The 19,217-nt window shown below is 39.9% G+C and overlaps 1 protein-coding gene across 1 annotated transcript in view; it reads right to left on the reverse strand.

Annotated features, from left to right (window-relative positions):
* LOC108738063 (apoptosis-resistant E3 ubiquitin protein ligase 1) overlaps positions 1–18,592 on the reverse strand; it is a 31,613-nt gene extending 13,021 nt beyond the window's left edge. Inside the window, exons 1-7 of the mRNA XM_025975764.1 lie at positions 18,440–18,592; positions 18,175–18,380; positions 13,046–13,185; positions 12,670–12,810; positions 11,520–11,825; positions 9,974–10,190; positions 9,692–9,903 (exon numbers count right to left, since the gene is read on the reverse strand). Coding sequence (XP_025831549.1) covers positions 9,692–9,903; positions 9,974–10,190; positions 11,520–11,825; positions 12,670–12,810; positions 13,046–13,185; positions 18,175–18,380; positions 18,440–18,474 — 1,257 coding nt within the window. The 5' untranslated portion in view covers positions 18,475–18,592. The remainder of the gene's footprint in view (positions 1–9,691; positions 9,904–9,973; positions 10,191–11,519; positions 11,826–12,669; positions 12,811–13,045; positions 13,186–18,174; positions 18,381–18,439) is intronic.
* Between the last annotated feature and the right edge of the window lie 625 nt (positions 18,593–19,217).

Genomic DNA, 19,217 nt, shown 5'->3' on the forward strand with positions numbered 1-19,217 from the left:
CTCAACAAACTAAGTATATATCGTTGGAAAGCTCTTGAAGAGAAAAGAAAGAATCTGACCTCATCGAAAAATTTCATAAAGCACCATCATAGAAGAAATGGAGCACGAAATGAGAAAACCTACACACCACTGAAACGCATGACGATTCCGATGCAAAAGCAGTTTATAACAACGGCAGAGGCAAACGTATGGAAAAAAAAGCAATACCACTAATAATTTCTCTACGAGGAGAGGTGCTAGATATATAATTCAAGGAATGCTCGACTTCCTATATTATGAATTTCACCATCTTGTTAAAAGCTTAGAAATGAGATACGGCGATAAATATCTCCAGGAAGTACATCAGAAGTAACTGAAAAACCGTAACCAAAGAAGTAACGACACTTTCCAACAATTTGAGTCCTATCTTCTAAATCCTAAAAGGAAAAGTTTATCGGATAATAAAACACTCTTGAAATTGACTGTAGTTAAAATCTTCGAACATTTCCATAGGTACCTGTATGGACGGAAATTCCACTTAATCTAAGAACTGTTCAGCCTGACGGATCCTGAGAACATATCTAATTAATGGAAGATCAAAGGAAAGACGAACATACATATTGGAAGGAAGCTTGAACTTCAACACCATCGTAGGCAGATGTGAGGTACCTAAGCCAGAAAACAAAAAGTGATTGGATCCAATAAATTTCCCTTACTTTAGACTACGGCGTGTTGAAAATATGAAAGAGTCAACATAAAATCAGAAACAAACTTCAAGTAGTCTTAGAAGTAATCCATGTCGAAGGACATTTCGGCGTTACGAAGACTAAGAAGAATACGCGAGCGATTTTAATACTTACGAATTAGAACCAATGTGGAAAACTGGTCCAGAAAATATTCGACATGCACTGCGAATGAATGGGTATTACAGAAACGAAGAGTATGGCCTTAGATCCACAGTCTGATGGAATGGTTCAACGATTTATTTATTTGAAGTAGGCAGCAGTTACAAACTGGTATAGTAGTCTACATTTCAGAAAATACAAATTATAGTAAAAAAACTGTGTAGGAGATCATTTGAGAGGGGGGGTCCTGGCAGCTCATCTCGTAGATCCAAACAGGTGACGGTGCAAAGACGCCTTGAAGACATCGATGCTCGGGGCCTGGGCTATGCTCGCCGGAAGAGAATTCCATGTGGAGATAACCCTGTTGCCCAGGTGGTACTCTCGGTGTTGCGTTTTGAAACGCGACACGTTCAACCTCAGATTGTGACCCCGTTGCGACGTCGACCTGAGGAAGATCTTCTGCAGGTCGGAGGCACGGTACAGACCGTGGAGGATACGATAGGTCTCCGTGAGGTCAGCAAAAAGGCGCCTGTCTGCCAGGCTTTGCAGCCCAAGCCGTCTCAGGCGCTCCTCGTATGGCAAGGACTTCAGTGCTCTGAGTATCTTCGAAGCGCGTCTCAGGATACCCTCCAGAGCCTTGATGTCCTTCTGGAGGTACGGAGCCCAGACAGTGGACCCGTACTCGACCATCGGAAGTACGTAGGTGGTCAGTACATTCCGTAGGAGCGGGATGTCCACCTCCACAACGGCTTTGCGGACACGATAGAGGAAGTAGTTGGTTTTCTTTAATACGGCGGTGGTTTGTAGGTCCCATTTAAGATCATCAGACACGATGATGCCTAGATCTACCTGAGAGGTAACAGGAGCCAGCGCCAGGATTCCAAGATGGTATACCCTGTGTGGGTTTTTCTTCTTTCCTAGGTGTAGGACAGTGCACTTCCCCGGGTTGAGCGGGATCATCCAATCGTGGGACCACAGAGCCAGGTTGCCAAGGTCCTGCTGGATGGAGTCACCGGGGGTCAGTGGGTTCCCATAAATCTTATTATCATCCGCGTATGCCTGGTGCTGGGATGTTGTTCGCACGTGCAAGTCGGATGAGTAAAGATTAAAAAGCAGGGGACCAAGAACAGAGCCCTGGGGAACCCCACTCGGAGCCGACCTAGAGGTGGAGAGACGGTCACCAATCCTTGTCTGGAAGGTCCTGTCACGCATGTAGGCCTCGATCCAGGCAAGAAGTTTGCCCCTGATTCCCAAATGGTGTAGCTTCTAGAGCAGCCGTCGTTGTGCAACCTTGTCAAAAGCCTTCGAGAAATCGAGGTAGACAATGTCCACAGGAATCCCAGAGTCCACCGCTTTGGACCAATCGTCCAGAAGAAGCATGTTGGAGCTGATCGAGCGCCCAGGTACAAAACCGTGTTGTTGGGAGGGAATGATTCCCTTCTGCAAGGCAAACTCTAGGATTTCCTTTGCAAGCAGGCGCGCCAGGACTTTACAGGTGGCGCTGGTGAGGCTAATAGGCCTGTAATTGCTCGCCAAGTGCCTGCTACCTTTCTTGAAGATCGGAGTGACCGTGGCCCTCCTCCAGTTTTCCGGGATGGTACCTTTGTCCAGAGACTGACTGAAGAGTGTGTGAAGAAAAGGTGCGAGGGTTTCCGCACAGTTCTTAAGAACGACAGATGGAATGTCGTCTGGGCCACTGCAGGCAGAGCTGTCCAAGGAGCGAAGGACTTCCTCGACGTCTCTGACGGAGAAATCGATGTCGGAAAGATGGTCATCCTGAGGAGGGTAGTCAAGGGAAGGTAGCGGGCCGGGAGGTTCGGTTGTATAAACCTCGGCGAAGGTGTCGGCGAAGAGCTCAGCGATGTCTGAGGGATTTGTGATCTCCAGATCACCCTTCTTCATGGCGTTAGGGACTGGACTATGAGAGGTGGATGCTCGGCTCAAGTATGCATAGAGGAGTTTGCCACCCTTCGCTGCAATCCCGGTCCCATACTGCTTCCTGGCAAGCCTGATGATGTTCGAAAGACTGTTGGAATGTGCCCGGTAGTTCTGGTAAGCAGCTGGAGTTTTGGTCCGTTTATACACCTCCCAGAGACGTTTCTTCTTCGTGATATTTGACAGAATGTCGTTTGTGACCCAAGGTTTCAGGGGCCGTTTCCTGCACACCCTCCGAGATGGAGGTGCAGCTTCACGGAGAAGAGAGGTCAGAGACTCAGTCAAGTCATCGTAGGTCTGGATCAGATCTTCCATTGGAGGTGGAAGTCGATCCGGTATCTTGGCTGAGATGATGGAATAGTCCAGTTTGAAGAAGGGGATCCGGTCCTCTAGTGCATGGAGAGGCCTGGTGTTATGGCAGATGTGCTCCAGGTGAGTTGTGATGACCTGGTGATCGCTGCCTCCGATGGCAGGGTGGAGCTGGGGAGACGAGAGAAGCTGGGGCTCGTTGGTAAGCACGAGGTCGAGGATGGACGGAGTCTGGACGCCCCTGTGCCGTGTGGGTTCACGGATCAGTTGCTCCAGGTTCGAGTCCAACAGCGCTTCGATAATAGCTTTATCTACTTCGCGTGGACTCTGTGGTAGGTCATGTTCCCAGGTGGTGTCAGGAAAGTTGAAATCCCCGAAGATGAAGGTAGGGGTCTTGGTTCCTCCGACCCGTCGAAGCACTTCAAACAGGAGAGTGTCGGTTGGTGTGACACTGTATGTCTTCGTGGGAGGCCTGTAGATGCCTGCCACCACGAAGGTTAAGTCCCGGATGGTGATCTTGAGCCAAAGTGCCTCCAGCCGTGGTTCCTGTAAGTGCGCCAGAGGTGTTGCAGAAATGTTGGCACCGTCCAGGTTGTTCAGAACGTAGAACATGACACCGCCACCCATCTTGACCCTGCCATCGGGATTAACCTCTCTGCGATCTTCTCTGAAGATCGTATACCCTGGGATGTTCACCAGAGTATCAGGGATGTCGTCTCGAAGCCAGGTCTCGGTGATGACAACGATAGTAGGTTTCTTTTGAGTGGCCTCTATCTCCAGTTGGTCGAATTTTGTCATCAAGGTAGCGATGTTTGTGTAGAGGAAAGAGATGTTTATTGTCGCTGCTGCCGTCTGCCGTTTCCCTGGTGAACGGGGAGGATTCTAGGTACGCCACGTAAATAGCGTATCGTCAGGTCATGTCCAGCAACCTGCCTAGTAGCGAGTTCTCTCCTCAAAGTCTCCAACTCCAGTTGTTGTGCCGGCGTCCGATCGTTCAACACCTTGACTGTGGGCGATGGTTTTCTACGTCCACGGCAAAGGATCTTGGAGGCCATCTCTGGGGACGATAAGGTCACCTTCACTGCCCGAGTGCGGTTTTCAGTCTTGTCACCAAGACGAGAAACATGGCGAAGATCGTCCATTTCCACAGTAGGGCAAATGTTGGCCAGAGACTGAAACACGTCATTTCTGTCGATCTCAGTTCGCCGTTTCGGAGTTGGGGCCGTTCGTTCTGTGAGGCCGGTGAGGATGATGTTCTTCCTTCTTCTCCTTCTGTCCTCCAGTTCAGCAGCTACTCGAGAGAGCTGCGTGGCATGAGCCTCTTGGAGGCTAGAGACTGTGATGCGCAGGGCCGCATTTTCCTTCTGGATATCTTGACACCTGTCCGAAAGGGCAGCGTAGGATATCTTCATTTCCGAGAGTTCAGATTTCAGTATCTTGAGCTCCCGGAAAATTTTTGCTTCAAAAGCCTTGATGTTCCGGGCGGTCACTGCGGGCACAGAAGAAGAGGAGGGCAGAATGGAGGAAACACTCAAATCCGCATCCTGGAGATCGTCAGCGATCGAGATATCACCTTCTTCGATGGTGCAGCGTTCTTCCATGTTGCGGCCGGGTTTGAATTTCCCGCGCCTCAGTGCGCGTGCGCGCGCTCAGTATGCCGAAGCAAGGTGTTGTGAGCGAGGCTTAAGCACGCACACTAACACAGAGCTCTCACACAGACGTTACAACATCCAATCAGGTGAAAACGATCAGTTCCATGGACCACATGTATCACAGCTCACCTCTCCAAGCATCAGTTATGCCAGGAAATATGTTCCTCGCCAAACAACGCTTCAGAAGTCCGCCAATCGTGGGGGATGAAATGTCACAAAAAGTGAGGTTAGGCCGTGATGTCCGAGTAAGATGACAGTATTAGCCGGGTCGAGATGATGTGCGACCGGTTAATTCACGTCTCCTGGGTACCTTAGATGATTAGCTGCAGGTTGATCCCTCTCAATGGTCTGTGTGTCTCCAGTGTTTTAAGATAATTTGAAAAGCCGGGTGGAGCGAGCTGAGCAGCATGTATCTGCTTCGCGCGCAAGTTACGTAATTTAACTGGAGATGAATTTAAAAGGCTTCGTCAACGAGCACCAAACTGACTAAGACTGACACAAACCGATTTTCCTTTTAGCTTATAGATCCATCTGAATGAGACAACGTGAAGAATAGCGGCCAGTATTTTATTTAGGAAAAACCTCAAACTGCTAGTAGACACGATGTTTGGTCGTCCCGGAGATTCTCCAGTTTATTTATACGGATGAATACGTGCGAAAATTTCAAGGACTAGAAACCGTCCGCAATGCTGTGCACACGAAGCTACGATTTGAAAGTGACCGCAGGAACAGATACGACCTACGAGCCAATTCTGTTGGGTTTAATGAGGACTATATTATTCATTCAGGCGGAAGAGACGTTGCTCGAAACTACAACAATCATGGGCTAGTCCATACACCGTTATTCGATGCATCAAAGACATTATTTATCGAATTCAGAAGATCTCGGGCAAAAATGAAGATCGTCCGTATTGATCGGTTTATTTCCTACAGAGGCGACGTCACTGATCTTGACGATCAGTTTTAGGAGGGAGGCAATATCATATGTAGGCAGCCTGACATACAGTGTCACATGTAGGCAGCCCAATAACCAAGAAGTGGTGTTGATTAAAAATTAAATAGTTAGACTAATTAGTGAGTAGTCAGAAAGGTGTTTGATTACGCGACAATATGTACTGACATATATAAGTTTAAACATTATTCGATATATAGGTACTAGACGTAATCCGTTCAAATCTTTTGAACCGCTTAATAAAATCAGACAGATTTTTCGCAAAACTTCAGTTCTTGAGCATATAAATCGATAACCTTTATGACATTTCACTCATCTTTTAATATTTTTTCATGCATGTTTTGTCGTTTTCTTACAATTTTTAACTGAAAAGTTTAATTTTAGGTCGTTTTGTTAACGACGAAACTGACAAACATGCAGATAACGGTTAGAACATTATTGTGTTTGACTAGCCATTACCCATCTAAATTTGGACGGCAACTTTGTGGGTGGTACATAGCACTTGAAAACATTCCCACCATAATTAGCGATTTATCCTGAGCTCCTAACATAATTGTCATTTATTTTAAAATATAAAAAATACCTACTTTCAATGTATACATATATAGATGTATAGGTATGTGAGTCACTACAGAGTGTATCTCATGATAGCACTACAACGTAGGGGATGTAAAACATATGCACAAATGTACCCCAGTTAACGAGCTGTCAATGATTGAGAACAGTTGCCACGTTGTCTTATCGCCTTTCATTATCGTGTCAATTGACGAAACACCTATACCTATTGGTGACCTTCGCAACAGTTGTCACTATATACTTTAACTGTACGTAAGAAATAGTAATAATCTGCACTCATTAGGGTTCTATTGACAAAATTACTGTTATTACTCCAAAATACAAAAATAAGTTAAGTGTGAAAATATCAAACAAAAACCAATGTATTTACATGCAGAATATGCGGGCATGGTGGTCAGATGAGGATGGTTCAAGGAGAATGCACTGGCAACATCACGCAAACATGCATCATCATCTTTGCCGAAGGAGTTGGGGCATTCGGTAAGGTCATTACCCTGATGAATAAGTATATCACTGAGTGGTGTGAGATGGCTCATTCTATTTCTTTTTCATGTACCCTCGTCACCCTTAATTTTTCCAGAGTACTAATCAGACATAGTGTATTTACGTGATATGCGTGACAAAATAATCACCTATGGAAATGTGTAAAAGGAACGCACCCATTTAAACGCGCCCACTATTTCCAGTTGCTGTCTGCTACCTTCAATTCCTCAAAATTGACAATTTTTAATGATTATAATTTCATAAAACATACAGGGTAGCAAAAGCAACAGTACTTGCTAATTTCATTTTTCAATTAAATTATAGGAGAAGACAGATCTGCACGATTTGATTGCAACACAAAAATTCATTTTTTTTCCGTTTTCATTTTTTAATCAATCGTTAATATCCTTTAAACCGCTTAATAAAATCAAATGACATTTTTACAAACTCTAGTCGTTAGACATAGAAATCGATCACTTTTATGACATTTTCCTACAATTTTTAACCGAAAAGTGCAATTATAAACCGTTTTGTCCATGACTAATTGAAAGATTAACAACCATCCCGGTGATTACCGTTGCCAGTGGTGCCTGACGGCATTTCACACTTTAACAGTCAAATCTTATTCATATTGAAATATATTGGGTAGGTGGTGATTAATTAATAAATATCGTTAAACTGTTTCTTACACCTGACAAGGGGGCTTTTCTAAAATATTGGAAACAATGTTATATCTGAAGGATGGCATATCAAATATTGTTCAGTTCAAGTTTATAGAGAAGTTAATTTGAACTTTACGGAATATGAAAATAAAATTCTTACGACCTACACGCGAACCAAACGGATTCTTACACTCCTACGAATGTAGAAATTGAAAGCAGTTTTACTGCCCAAGCCGGCAATGACTGAGATCATGATGAGCTAATAAATAAATGGGCTGTATGAAGTTGGCAAATGAAAATTTATTTTTTACATTTTATTGATCTTATTAGATTTTTATTGTTGATGACTGTTGATACAAGCTTATCATTTGTTGATAAACAATTTTTTAGTTATTAACAATTGTGTGAATTGTGACAAATACCTAGAAGTTATTATTATTATCGTTTTTTGGATCCAAATTACAAAACTATTACGTTTGTTGATCAGTCATTTATACAGAAGAAGGAAAATCGTGCGAGTTTTAGCAGCGTCACGCATTAGTTAATCTAAAACACAAGCGTTATACAGAGTGTTTCTGAAATAAGTTTACAAGAGGTGATATGACACTATAAAACAAGAAAATTAATTAAATGTTTGTTGGGCCGAAAGTTCACCGTTTTCGAGAAAAAATCTGAATGTGCTGGTAACGGTCAATCTAGTTCTGGTATCAATCTAATGGTTTATTTAATCAGCTGGTAAATAACAGAATCCCTGTTGTATTTATTTTGTGTTTTTGTATTCATGCATTGTTAAATTAGATTACGTGTGATTGACTATGATTGTGTTACAGCCAGCCTGTTGTAGTTCTTTGTTCTTTTAACATTGTAGGTTTGTATATATGCAGTTACTCGAAGCACATAGTGCCAGTGTGTTACTGTGATAGGTCAGTGTAGAACAGTAGTTGTTACTATGACTATTAACATATCAGGATTTTGTAAGATATCACTAATTTACGGTGAATCTGAATATAAAGTCGGTATCCCCAACTTCTCATCGGTAAATCGTCATAAATGCGGTACAGAAATGAAGAGAAACCGGCAATGTTGCATGTGAGAGTCGACGCTCCAACCGTATCGCCGCTATAGAAGGCAAAATCCCTGATTTCATATAAAACAACCCCCAGAATAGTAAACGTGGAATAGTACGAAACCTAAGCTCCTCGCGTGTTATAGCATAGCAAATTTTAAAGAGTAGTTACTGTATCCTCATCCTCATCATTTATAGCAAGTGTAGGCATTGCAGAAAACTGATTTTCAGTCGCGAGTGGATTTGTAACAGAGATTACGGCAAAGAATGCCGTAGAATCCAATTTTTTCCATATGGTGTTGGAGGAATATTGCTTCACGAAGAACAGAGTTTTCAAATTTTACAATACGCACTATTGGTGTGATACAGATCCGCATGACGTGCAAGTTGCGCGATTTCAACAGCGATTTTCGGTAATGTGTGGAGTAGAATTTTTGAAGATTCGGTATTCTACCTCCGCGCATTAATGGGGAGTCATATTTGACTTCTTTACAAGAAACTCTATCGAATTTTCTTGAAGGTATACCATTATAAGTTCGTGGATTTATGTTCTTCTTCACATTTCAAGAACAAGTGCGCGAGTTTCTAGACGAACAGTTTACAGAGCGTGTGTCACACCTTACTCTACAATCCTAATGAACCGTGTGATGCTTGCTCCAAATGAAATATGTCCTCAGAAATTATTTCGGTAAACTTCTTGAAATCCGTCTCCTAGCTTGGAGTTCGAATGTGTACTTTAAATAGTGCTGCACAGTATCAGCGATGAGCAAATGTTATTTAATTAATTATTATCTGTAGTAGTGTAGCAGTAAGCTGTTAACGACGCTGCTTTACTCAATATGTGATTCCGTATTGTATCTACTTAACAACCCTCAAAACTTGTCACATATATCAGAAACACATTGTATAATAATTTATACATCAACGATTATTAGTTCCCTTTTTTAAATAAATAAGTGATAAGCAAAAGTAGTGGTGATGCAATATAAGTTCAACAAATGATTTCTTATCAATTACATTTAATAAAATTATAAAAACATTAAAAAATTATTTGCCAGCTTCACACTCAACATTTCAATTTTTAATAACTAAAAAACTAATCACCAACAAACAATAAAATTACATCAACAATCATAAACAAACCATCAATCGAATAAGTTCTATAAAATGTACATATGTTAGAAACATATAAAAATAAATATTTTTGAGTATTACTAAATTAATCTACTAACCTTTGTTGAAGGGCACAATCTGAATGTGAAGAGTCGTTTCGGGATAAACTTTAGGAACATTTCCTTTATAATAAACTGTTTGGGTGATATGTAACATAGTACTCTCTTCGGCTTGCTATATTTTTCACCATTGTTGGCAATTAATTTCGCCTCGTAATAGACATTATGACTTTTTGATACAACATTTTTATGAACTAAGGCGGAATCAATACCTGCGAAATTAATATTTAGCATACAAAAAACATTTTATTTATTTATTATTAAAAAAAAAACAATTCTTACTGTTGAGAACGATAACGTCGAAATCGCCGTTTTGTATTTCTGTATCATCGTACCGAATAGTTGCATGGTATATTCCTTCGTACAAGAATTTAATTTGAATCGTTAGTCTTTTACTATGCCAATCGTAATCCAAATTTATTTTATTTTGTTCATCAGCTTTGTCTAAATCGGCTTCGCGAGACTGACTTCCTATTTGCTTCAGAGACACAGTAAATCCCTAAAAATATATATTTATTTTAAGTATCTCACTTTTATTAGCTTTGAAGAAAGACGACACATTCACATCTATTTAACAGGAAGGTAAATATATTAAAATAAGTTTACATAAAAAAGAAAAATTTCAAAATGTATCTGCAGGAAGAAAATTATTATTCTATGGTTAAAGCGTTTTTATTTTTATTAGTACCAATGACAGTGTTGCGTATATTTTACAATTTTATCAAACTGAATTTGAGTTTTTGTACCTCTGAGTACTGTTATTTTTAATGGTTTATTTGATAAAGCGAAAGTACTAATACGCTAATCTGACATAAGACATTGGGTATGTATACTTCATTTACTTTCTGTAGCGATGTGACCGACCTTCAGTTTGACTGGCGCAAAGTAGAAAAGAACAGCACTAGGCGAGAAAAGGAAGGAGACAACTCTCTTAACCGGAGCGTATAATCCGTACAGTACTGCACGGAAAAATTGACCATTCTATCCACTACGATTGCACTGTTCAAATGTGCTGTTATTGGTACCATTTATTACTGAAAATATCAACGAAATGTATATTTATATTTGAAGATATATTAAAGGCTTCAACGCTTGTTTTCGACTCGCACTACTATTCATGATTGAACAAAACTTTTGGCAGGTACTGTATAAAAAAGTATGTTTAATGAACAAGAGTGGAGAGTATAATGAACTTTTTTCTCCCTACCAACGATTTTGCCAGCGCGCATCCAAGACATTGGAAGGGGCACATCGCTACAAAAAGTAAATGAAGTATATTAGCTTCCCGAAAGTTTTCAAATAAATTGAAGTACGAGTCCAGAATCATATCTGTAGAGCTAGCCATTACTTTTTAGTAATATATGGAAGTGAACTATTTATTTACAGGGTTAAAAAAAAATAATAATAACTTTAGAACCATGATGGTAGTTTAATATAAAAAAAAGCCAATCAGGGAACACTAAATTGACAAGACCACGATTTTAAGCCGAATATTGATAATAATCAAGTGCAAATTTGTCACTAACAATAGTCAACCACTAGCAATTGTTTTGTTTTGATACAATACAGGTACAATTAATAAAACACGGCTCTTATGTATTGAGTAAAATGAAATTATTTGATTTATGAAAGTTGTTTATTTTCTTTTTGTATGTTACGTATGTCAGAATTAAACAGGAACCATAATAAACATACTAAACGTAAATCTTCAAAGACGCAAATATTTATTATGTATATATTTAGAACTTGATTTCAAGTTACCAATTATTGGCTCAAGTGATGTAATCTAGTCTCGTATACATTATAAGATTTATTATATAACATTTACCTCTGTGGGATCCTGTCCGGGTTTAAAGGTGCACACATTGCTATATTCGTCTCTGGGTTCAACATAGAGCATATGACCTACATTAGCTGTACATACAACTGTACTACAGTATCTAAACATAACGGTATGATGAGCGTCAATCACTCCTGGAATGAAAGTGCGAGAAAAAGGACTACCAGCTACATGTTGAGATCCTACCATCACAGAAATGATATACTGACTAGCATGGCGAACAGTAAATTTTATTCTTGCTACATTGGCACATAGCGGATCCGTAGGTGAACCCAATTCTGATATTATTGCCATCTGTAATGTAACATACAGGAAAAATATTATGTTTGATCTTGTCACCTTTTAAATGTAATTACGGCACGAGCCAATACTACTGAAAAGATGCTGATACGTTGAAAAATAACAGCGAATCCTTTTTTATTCGGTTAGATTTTTTAAAAAAGCCGCTTCGGCACATACCAACTGTACATACTCAGAAAATGCCGATACATTAAGGAGATTCAGTGGTACACGTACTGTAGAGTAAAAACATGCTTATCGGTTCTAGGTATCATGAGTTTAATATTTGGAACAGAAGTTTGAAATTTTTAGTAAGATAGATAAAGCTTTGTTCTAAAGCTTGTCGAAGGTCATTTTTTAATTTCTATTGATCATACGTGTCCTATAAGAAGCGTCAACTTTAAGCACTTATTGTAAAAGCTTTTAATGACCATATTATTGAAAACCAAAAACGTACCGAGTTAGTGTGAACCTTTGTCTGTTATAATACAAAAAATTAGATATTTATCTCGTAGCGTTAAATCACAATGTTTAAAATAGAAACCCATGTTTTCGGAAAAATTCACACTAGGCACGAGCGGACTATTGCGGTCAATCCCCTTAATAAATGATACCGAATCCTTTTCTCTTTACCGATTGCAACCGCGAATAATGAAATTTTTAACCGCGAATACAGGAACTAGGTTGCAATTTTTTTCACCCGCGAGTAATGAAAACACGAAAGGAAACCGTGAATAAGGAACTTTTACTGTATTCTTTTATCTAAATATACCAAATATTTCTCAATATAAAGGATTAATAAATTATTATTTTGTTTCCCTTTTCTGATAAACTTTTCTTTTTATTCTTTAGTTATTACCTTTCTGGTTCCGTCGGAGACTTCAACGGTTAATTGATCAGTATCACAAATCGGATACGGTTGTCCATTACGTTGGTAGAAATGTACAGTAAAACAGACTGTATGACCAACTGGATGCATATCGTTCCAATGAAATGTAACCTGTTGAGAGGCCTATTGTAGATTAATATCGCGAAACAAACTAATGGTATTTATGAACTAAATTATTAACACAATTCCGTTGACATTTGCCTACCACGTACATATCGAAAATTAAAAAACACAATTTTTAGATTTATTAAATTAAAACTTATGATATAATTTGAATCGAAAGAATGTTGCGATATCTTTAATTTTTTTTTGTATCTATATTGGATGTAATAAGCTTGATTCCTACTTTGCAGTTTGATGGCATCAAATACTTTCCGGTAACATACTGTAGAAGAGTATGCTTTGCTTCTGGCGCTAGGGACGGCTGGGTCATAGCAGCCAAAGTGACCAACCCAGCGATCGATACAGATACAATTAACATTCCACCTGTAAAAAAATTAATGATATACCACTATTTCGCATAAAAGTAAGGAATGCAAGAATGGCCGATTTTGTCTCAATGAGTGGCAAGTCAATTAATGATTGATCAGTGTTGTTCTTAATCTACAGAAAAATAACAATTACAAATATTACATTTCGTTTGTATACATATGTGTATAGGTACCCACAAGATGAGTTTTTATCCTGAGACAGTGAATATGTTCTTGATTGGATCTAAACTTTAAAATATTTAGATGATTTAGATAAAAGTTAATTAGTGAAGTCCGTTGGCCAAAAGCTGATGACTTCCGGATGTGGAGACTTTAGAATAATACATACAGGATCTGTGGAAAGTAATTCGGGGGTAGGAATTGTGATGCGTAGGAAGGGAAGAGTGTAAAAAGTTATTTACAAAAAAGTGATATAACAGTAATGGTTAAATTAAACTCGAAGCCGGTAAAAATGGTAATCTTACAATGATGAAGACGTAGAAGCGGTTTATGCAGATATAGAAGACGTGTTAAGTTTCGTGAAAGGGCAGGAAAACCTAATAGTTGTGGCAGACTTCAACGCTGTTCAACTATTCTGCTTCTTTCTTCAGCTATTATTAATTAAATTTGTTACGTTTTCATTGTGTTTCTTCTGGTTTATTTAATTTTTGCAAAGTGCATTGAATCACCACCATACCTAAATTAGTGACCCCGACTAAGGGCAAATACAGAATCTTCTAGAGTGCCTGATGAAGAACAAACAGACAATCTTCTAAGTGCCCAACAAAGAACAAATCGTCTGAGTGTCCGACGGAAAGGCAAAAATGCGATCCAGCATAACAGCAAAGTATTACCCAACAAATAGTGACCAAACTGTGGTAGTGCACGTACAAAAAATCGTAAGTACATTTTTACTGTGCATTATTTGAGGGTGCGCGGGTTGTGATTGTTTTTCGAAAATGGCTTTGAACAATTCTGTCGGGAATAGTAGATAGACATCGAGCGAATCAGAAATTGCATTATCCGTCAACCACGTCGCATCTCGTCTACCATCGTTCATCCCTGCCGATCCAGAGCTATGGTTTGCAATGATGGAAAGCAGCTTTGTAAATGCGAAAGTAACTACCGACGCCACTAAATTCAGTTGCGTCATAGAAGCCTTGGAGCCACGGTACGCCGTGGAAGTTAGAGACATCATAGTCAACAAGCCTGAAAGAAACGCATACGAGATATTAAAAATATAGTTGGTCGAAAGGTTCGGCACGTCCCAGGAGCAAAAAACTAGACGCCTACTACAGAAGAGATAGGGGACCGAAAGCCGTCGCAGTTCCTTCGCCATCTGAAAGGACTTGCAGCAGCACCGTTGCAGAGAGAGATGATGATTAAACAAGAAGTGTCCGAACTGTGAAATCAACATAAACAACGGTCAAAGTCGCATTCAAATTCACGTCCTCGTTTCCGAAACCGTAGTGCTTCTAGTGATAACTATTGGTACCCTTCGCTAGTAAAAGGAGCGTGCGAAAAGTCAACATATCAACATTGCACAGTCAATGGAACAACTATAGCGACTATCGGTACAATTACGTTAACACTTGACCTCGGTCTAAGTCGTGATCTTTTATGGAGATTTGTAGTTGCTGATGTCGATTTTCTTTCACATAACAATCTCCTGGTAAATGTAAGAAATCGAAAACTCCAGGATGTGACGACGCAAATTACCTCTAGAGCCTCGAATGGAAGTCTTCCATGTATTAAGACCATTTCGGGTTCTACAATTTTTCATGAACTGTTATCCAAGCGACCAGGTGGCGTGGTGAAGAACACGAAACATCACACCAAGCTTCATATCAAAGCTATGCCAGGGCCACTCGATGCTCATAAACCACGACGGTTAGCCCTAAAGATGTAAAAAATTGCCAAGAAGCTCGATATCGTGCTGAGAACAGGAATTGCAAGACCCTTCAAAAGCTGCTGGTCGTCTCTACTTCACATGGTACCGAAGCAAGAGAAGAATGGAGGCCGTGTCGTGACTACCGGAGATTGAACGCTCGTATAGAACCACATAGATATCCTGTACGTCACATTCATGACTTTTCGCAGACTCTCTCCAACGAAACGATCTTCTCTACCATAGACCTTGTGAAGGCCTTTCGCCAGATTCCAGTCGCTGAAGAGGATCTAATGCAAACAGCGATAACCACACCATTCGGGTTTATTTCCATACATGTGTTTTAGATTTAAAAACACTTCGCAGACCTTTCAAAGATTTATAGGTGAGGTGCTTCGTGGAATGGACTTTTGTTATGCTTATATAGATGACATTCTCGTCGCATCAAAAACGCCAGAGCAACACGTCATACTATCTAAGGACGCTATTCGAGCGTTTACAGTTCTATGGCGTGATTGTTAACCCTGCGAAGTGTTTTCGGCCAATCAACAGTTAAGTTTCTTGGTTATCTCATTTCTAGTGAAGGAACGCAGCCCCTTCCTGAGAAAGTAGAAGTCATTCGTTCATTTCCGTAGCCGGATACTGTGAAATAACTTCGTCGCTTTTTGGGCATGTTGCATTTCTATAGGCGATTTATACCAAACGCAGCAACAGTGCTAAATAATTTATTACAAGGCAACGCAAAAGGCAAAGCACCCGTGGTATGGACAGCAACAACCAAAGAGGCATTTGAGGCATGCATGGACAGTTTAGCCAAAGCTACCTTGCTTACTCATCCTATACCGAACGCACCACTAGCAGTTTTCTCTGACGCATCAGACTTAATCATTTATGTAATCCTGTAACAACTAGTCAACAATAACAGTTTTCCACAGATATACGCCACGTCTCAGGAGACAGAAATGTGGTCGCTGATGCGATTACCTGAATTGAAAAAGTGTCAGACGCATTTGATTTCGAAGCACTAGCAGCCTCACAATGGACCGATGAAGAGCTGAAAACCTCGATAACCAACAAATCGACGTCGCTCTAACTGAAGTGAATAACTATGCCAGAAGCTATCCCGAGCTGTTATATGATGTGTCTACCAAGAAGTGCGCCCCTTCGTCACTTCCAAATTCAGACGCACCATTTTCAACGTTACATATAGTCTCTCACATCCTGGAGTAAAAGCGACAGTCAAAATGATAACACAGCGTTGTTTGGTCGTCAATAAAAAAGGACTGCAGCGAATGACACAGAGTTGCAAAGTGTGCCAACGATCCAAGGTTACACGCTATACGAAACCACCACAACGGACGTTCCCAATGCCTAAGGTTCGAACACGTCCATGTGGACACTGTCGTCATGCCGAGTTCAGATGGATTCAGATACTGCCTCATGTGTGTCGACAGGTTCTCTCGATAGCCCGAAGCGCTACCTACGATGGACCAGGAAGTCACAACTGTAATGCGAACTTTCTTCTCACACTAGATAGATAGGTTCGGCGTTCTCTTACGAATTACCACAGACCAAGGGAGGCAATTTGAGTCCAGTCTCTTCACATCCACAAGCTAACGGTCTCGTCGAGCGATTGCACCGGCAATTAAAAGGTGCAATTATGTGCCATGCCAATTCCAGTTGAACGGAAGTACTTTGCCAGGAATTCGAGCGGCCTAAAAAGGCGACTTATAGTCCTCAGCGGCAGAGATGGTATATGGAGAACCACTCAAAATACCAGGAGAGTTTTTAATCCCTGGCCACTTCCATAAACAATCCCGAAACCTATCTGCAAGCCTTACGCCAACACATACAGCGTTTGCGTCCCGTCGAAGGAACCAACCATGGAACATTTATGTTCAAAAATATGACTACCGCACAAAGGGTCTTTCTCCGTCGCAGTGGACTTAAGGCGTTACTACAACAGCCTTGCGAAGGACCTTTCAAGGTAGTTGAGAGGCGCACTAAAACGTTCACAATCGATGTCCGTTAACGTCACGTTGAATTTTTCGATGGATAGGCTTAAACACGCTTATATTATGGCAGATTATTGTAACAGGAAGACGTCGGGACAATGTGGAACATCGAAACAGATAGTAATCCAAATGCAAAACCGCCAGCTGGCCCGTCTTATAAACATTCAGGAAGAAGTTTCCAAGTCGCCTCCAAGTTAACTTTTCCTGATCCAAATCACTAGCAGAAAATACTACAAATGGCGCAGTAAACGCCATCTGTAGCACGATGCTACATTTTAGGATTACGTATGCTCCAACAAGGTCCTATACCCTATATCTCTAAAACCAAAAGGGGTTTAGTCTTTTGGGATGAAGTTGGAGGACGATTTAAACACTAATTTTTTTTACAGTGATTTAAAAATTTTATTGACGCCATCTTTCATTTCACAAAAAAGTAGAACACTGACAGAAAACCGCAACGCTCTATGTATAAAAATAAGAGATAAGGATACCCTGTACAACTGCCGTAAAAGCCGGAAAATTACAAGATGTTGCGCTGTGTTAATACATATACTTAAAGTCTTAAAAAAGTATTTCAAAAACGTCTCATTAGATGAACTTAACGGTAAAGAAATTATGGACTCCATTTCTTCACCTTATTACANCCGCCGAGTCATAACGTACCCCATGATAAACGCTTCAACAGCGTAATCGCGATGGGCACCCAATCAATTCGACATTGCAAATGACAAATCCGCATGAAAGACGAATCTAAAATACCCCTCTCTCCATGCTCAATTCAAACGGTCTTTTAAATATTCAATTTTAAAATTCTAACTCTTCTATGAGACACCCTGTAGTTAACTTAATCATATGTAATAGTGTAGTTTCGCTTTCTTTACAACAGACGTCTCACTTTCATGGTCTAAACTGTCGTCCATATTTTATTGTTAGTTATACATTCAAATAAAACACAGGCAACGTTTATAAATAATAAAAAAGCATACCATGGAGGCTATACACAGTTATATTTATTACGTACGCTATAGGTACAAGTTCAATTGTAAAACAGTAATGGTATTGTTAATTCTGGATAGATATTAATAAATAAATAAACCCTTACCCCATGTCCACGCGTCCTGATGGTTAGTACTTTTAACAACTTCTGACCAAAGATCAGCCTTTAGGGATTCCAGCTCTTGTTTAGTTGTAGGCAATGATTGTCGAGCATTAGACCATAGTACGTAATCTTTACTAAGAACATGACTTGCTTTACTATTTTCAAACCAATAAACGTCATCTAATCTGTTAACATTAAGAGCTAATAATCTGTAATAATAAATATAACAATTATTACATATTATTAATCTGATGATAGGTATACATACCGTGGGTAATAATTAAGTAAACTGAATTTGCTCATCCACTGACGCAGAATTAGCTTTTGTTGAAGAGATAAAGCTGCTTGTAGGAGACGCTCTTCATCGGAAGCAGGCAACTCTGGTAAATTGGCAATTTGACTACATTGTGTTAACTGCGAAATTCCTAAAACACAAAAACATCATTAGAAGCTTATCAGTACCAATACCAACTAACTTTTTTTAGATTTTGAACAATTTATTTAATTACTATTTATTGGTTTTCAGATTCATCAACAGTTCGTTCTTCATTCTTTTTTTTACCAATATATATTTAAAAAGTGCTTATAATATTATAAATATCAACCGTCAAGAAAACTAACACTAATCACGACAACAGTGAGCCATCAAGATAAAGAGCTGCATTGCGCTTTTCACCATAATAACATGCACTATTTTCCTCAAATTTTGAGCATATGTATGTGACATTCTTCAAGTTCATCGGGATAAAATTGAAATACAGATAACATCGACTTGGTGCTTGGCCAACTGGGTCAACCTACGATTGCGAAAAAGCTGCTGATTGAATGTTTCTCTGCATTCTGCATAATCATACCTAGTGTCATTTTGTGTGGTATAATTATGAACCTTTTCAACACATTTTTGTTTTTTTAGAAGTATCCCCACTAGAAAACTCATGGATGTATAGTTATTAGCTAATCAATACAAGTAATACTTCGTGATTGTGTACCATAATTGCCTATATATGAGCTCACCCTGTAACGCTTGTTCAGCTACTGGTTTGCTA

The sequence above is a fragment of the Agrilus planipennis genome, unplaced genomic scaffold (assembly GCF_000699045.2).
Source record: "Agrilus planipennis isolate EAB-ADULT unplaced genomic scaffold, Apla_2.0 scaffold153, whole genome shotgun sequence".
NCBI classification, from domain to species: domain Eukaryota; kingdom Metazoa; phylum Arthropoda; class Insecta; order Coleoptera; family Buprestidae; genus Agrilus; species Agrilus planipennis.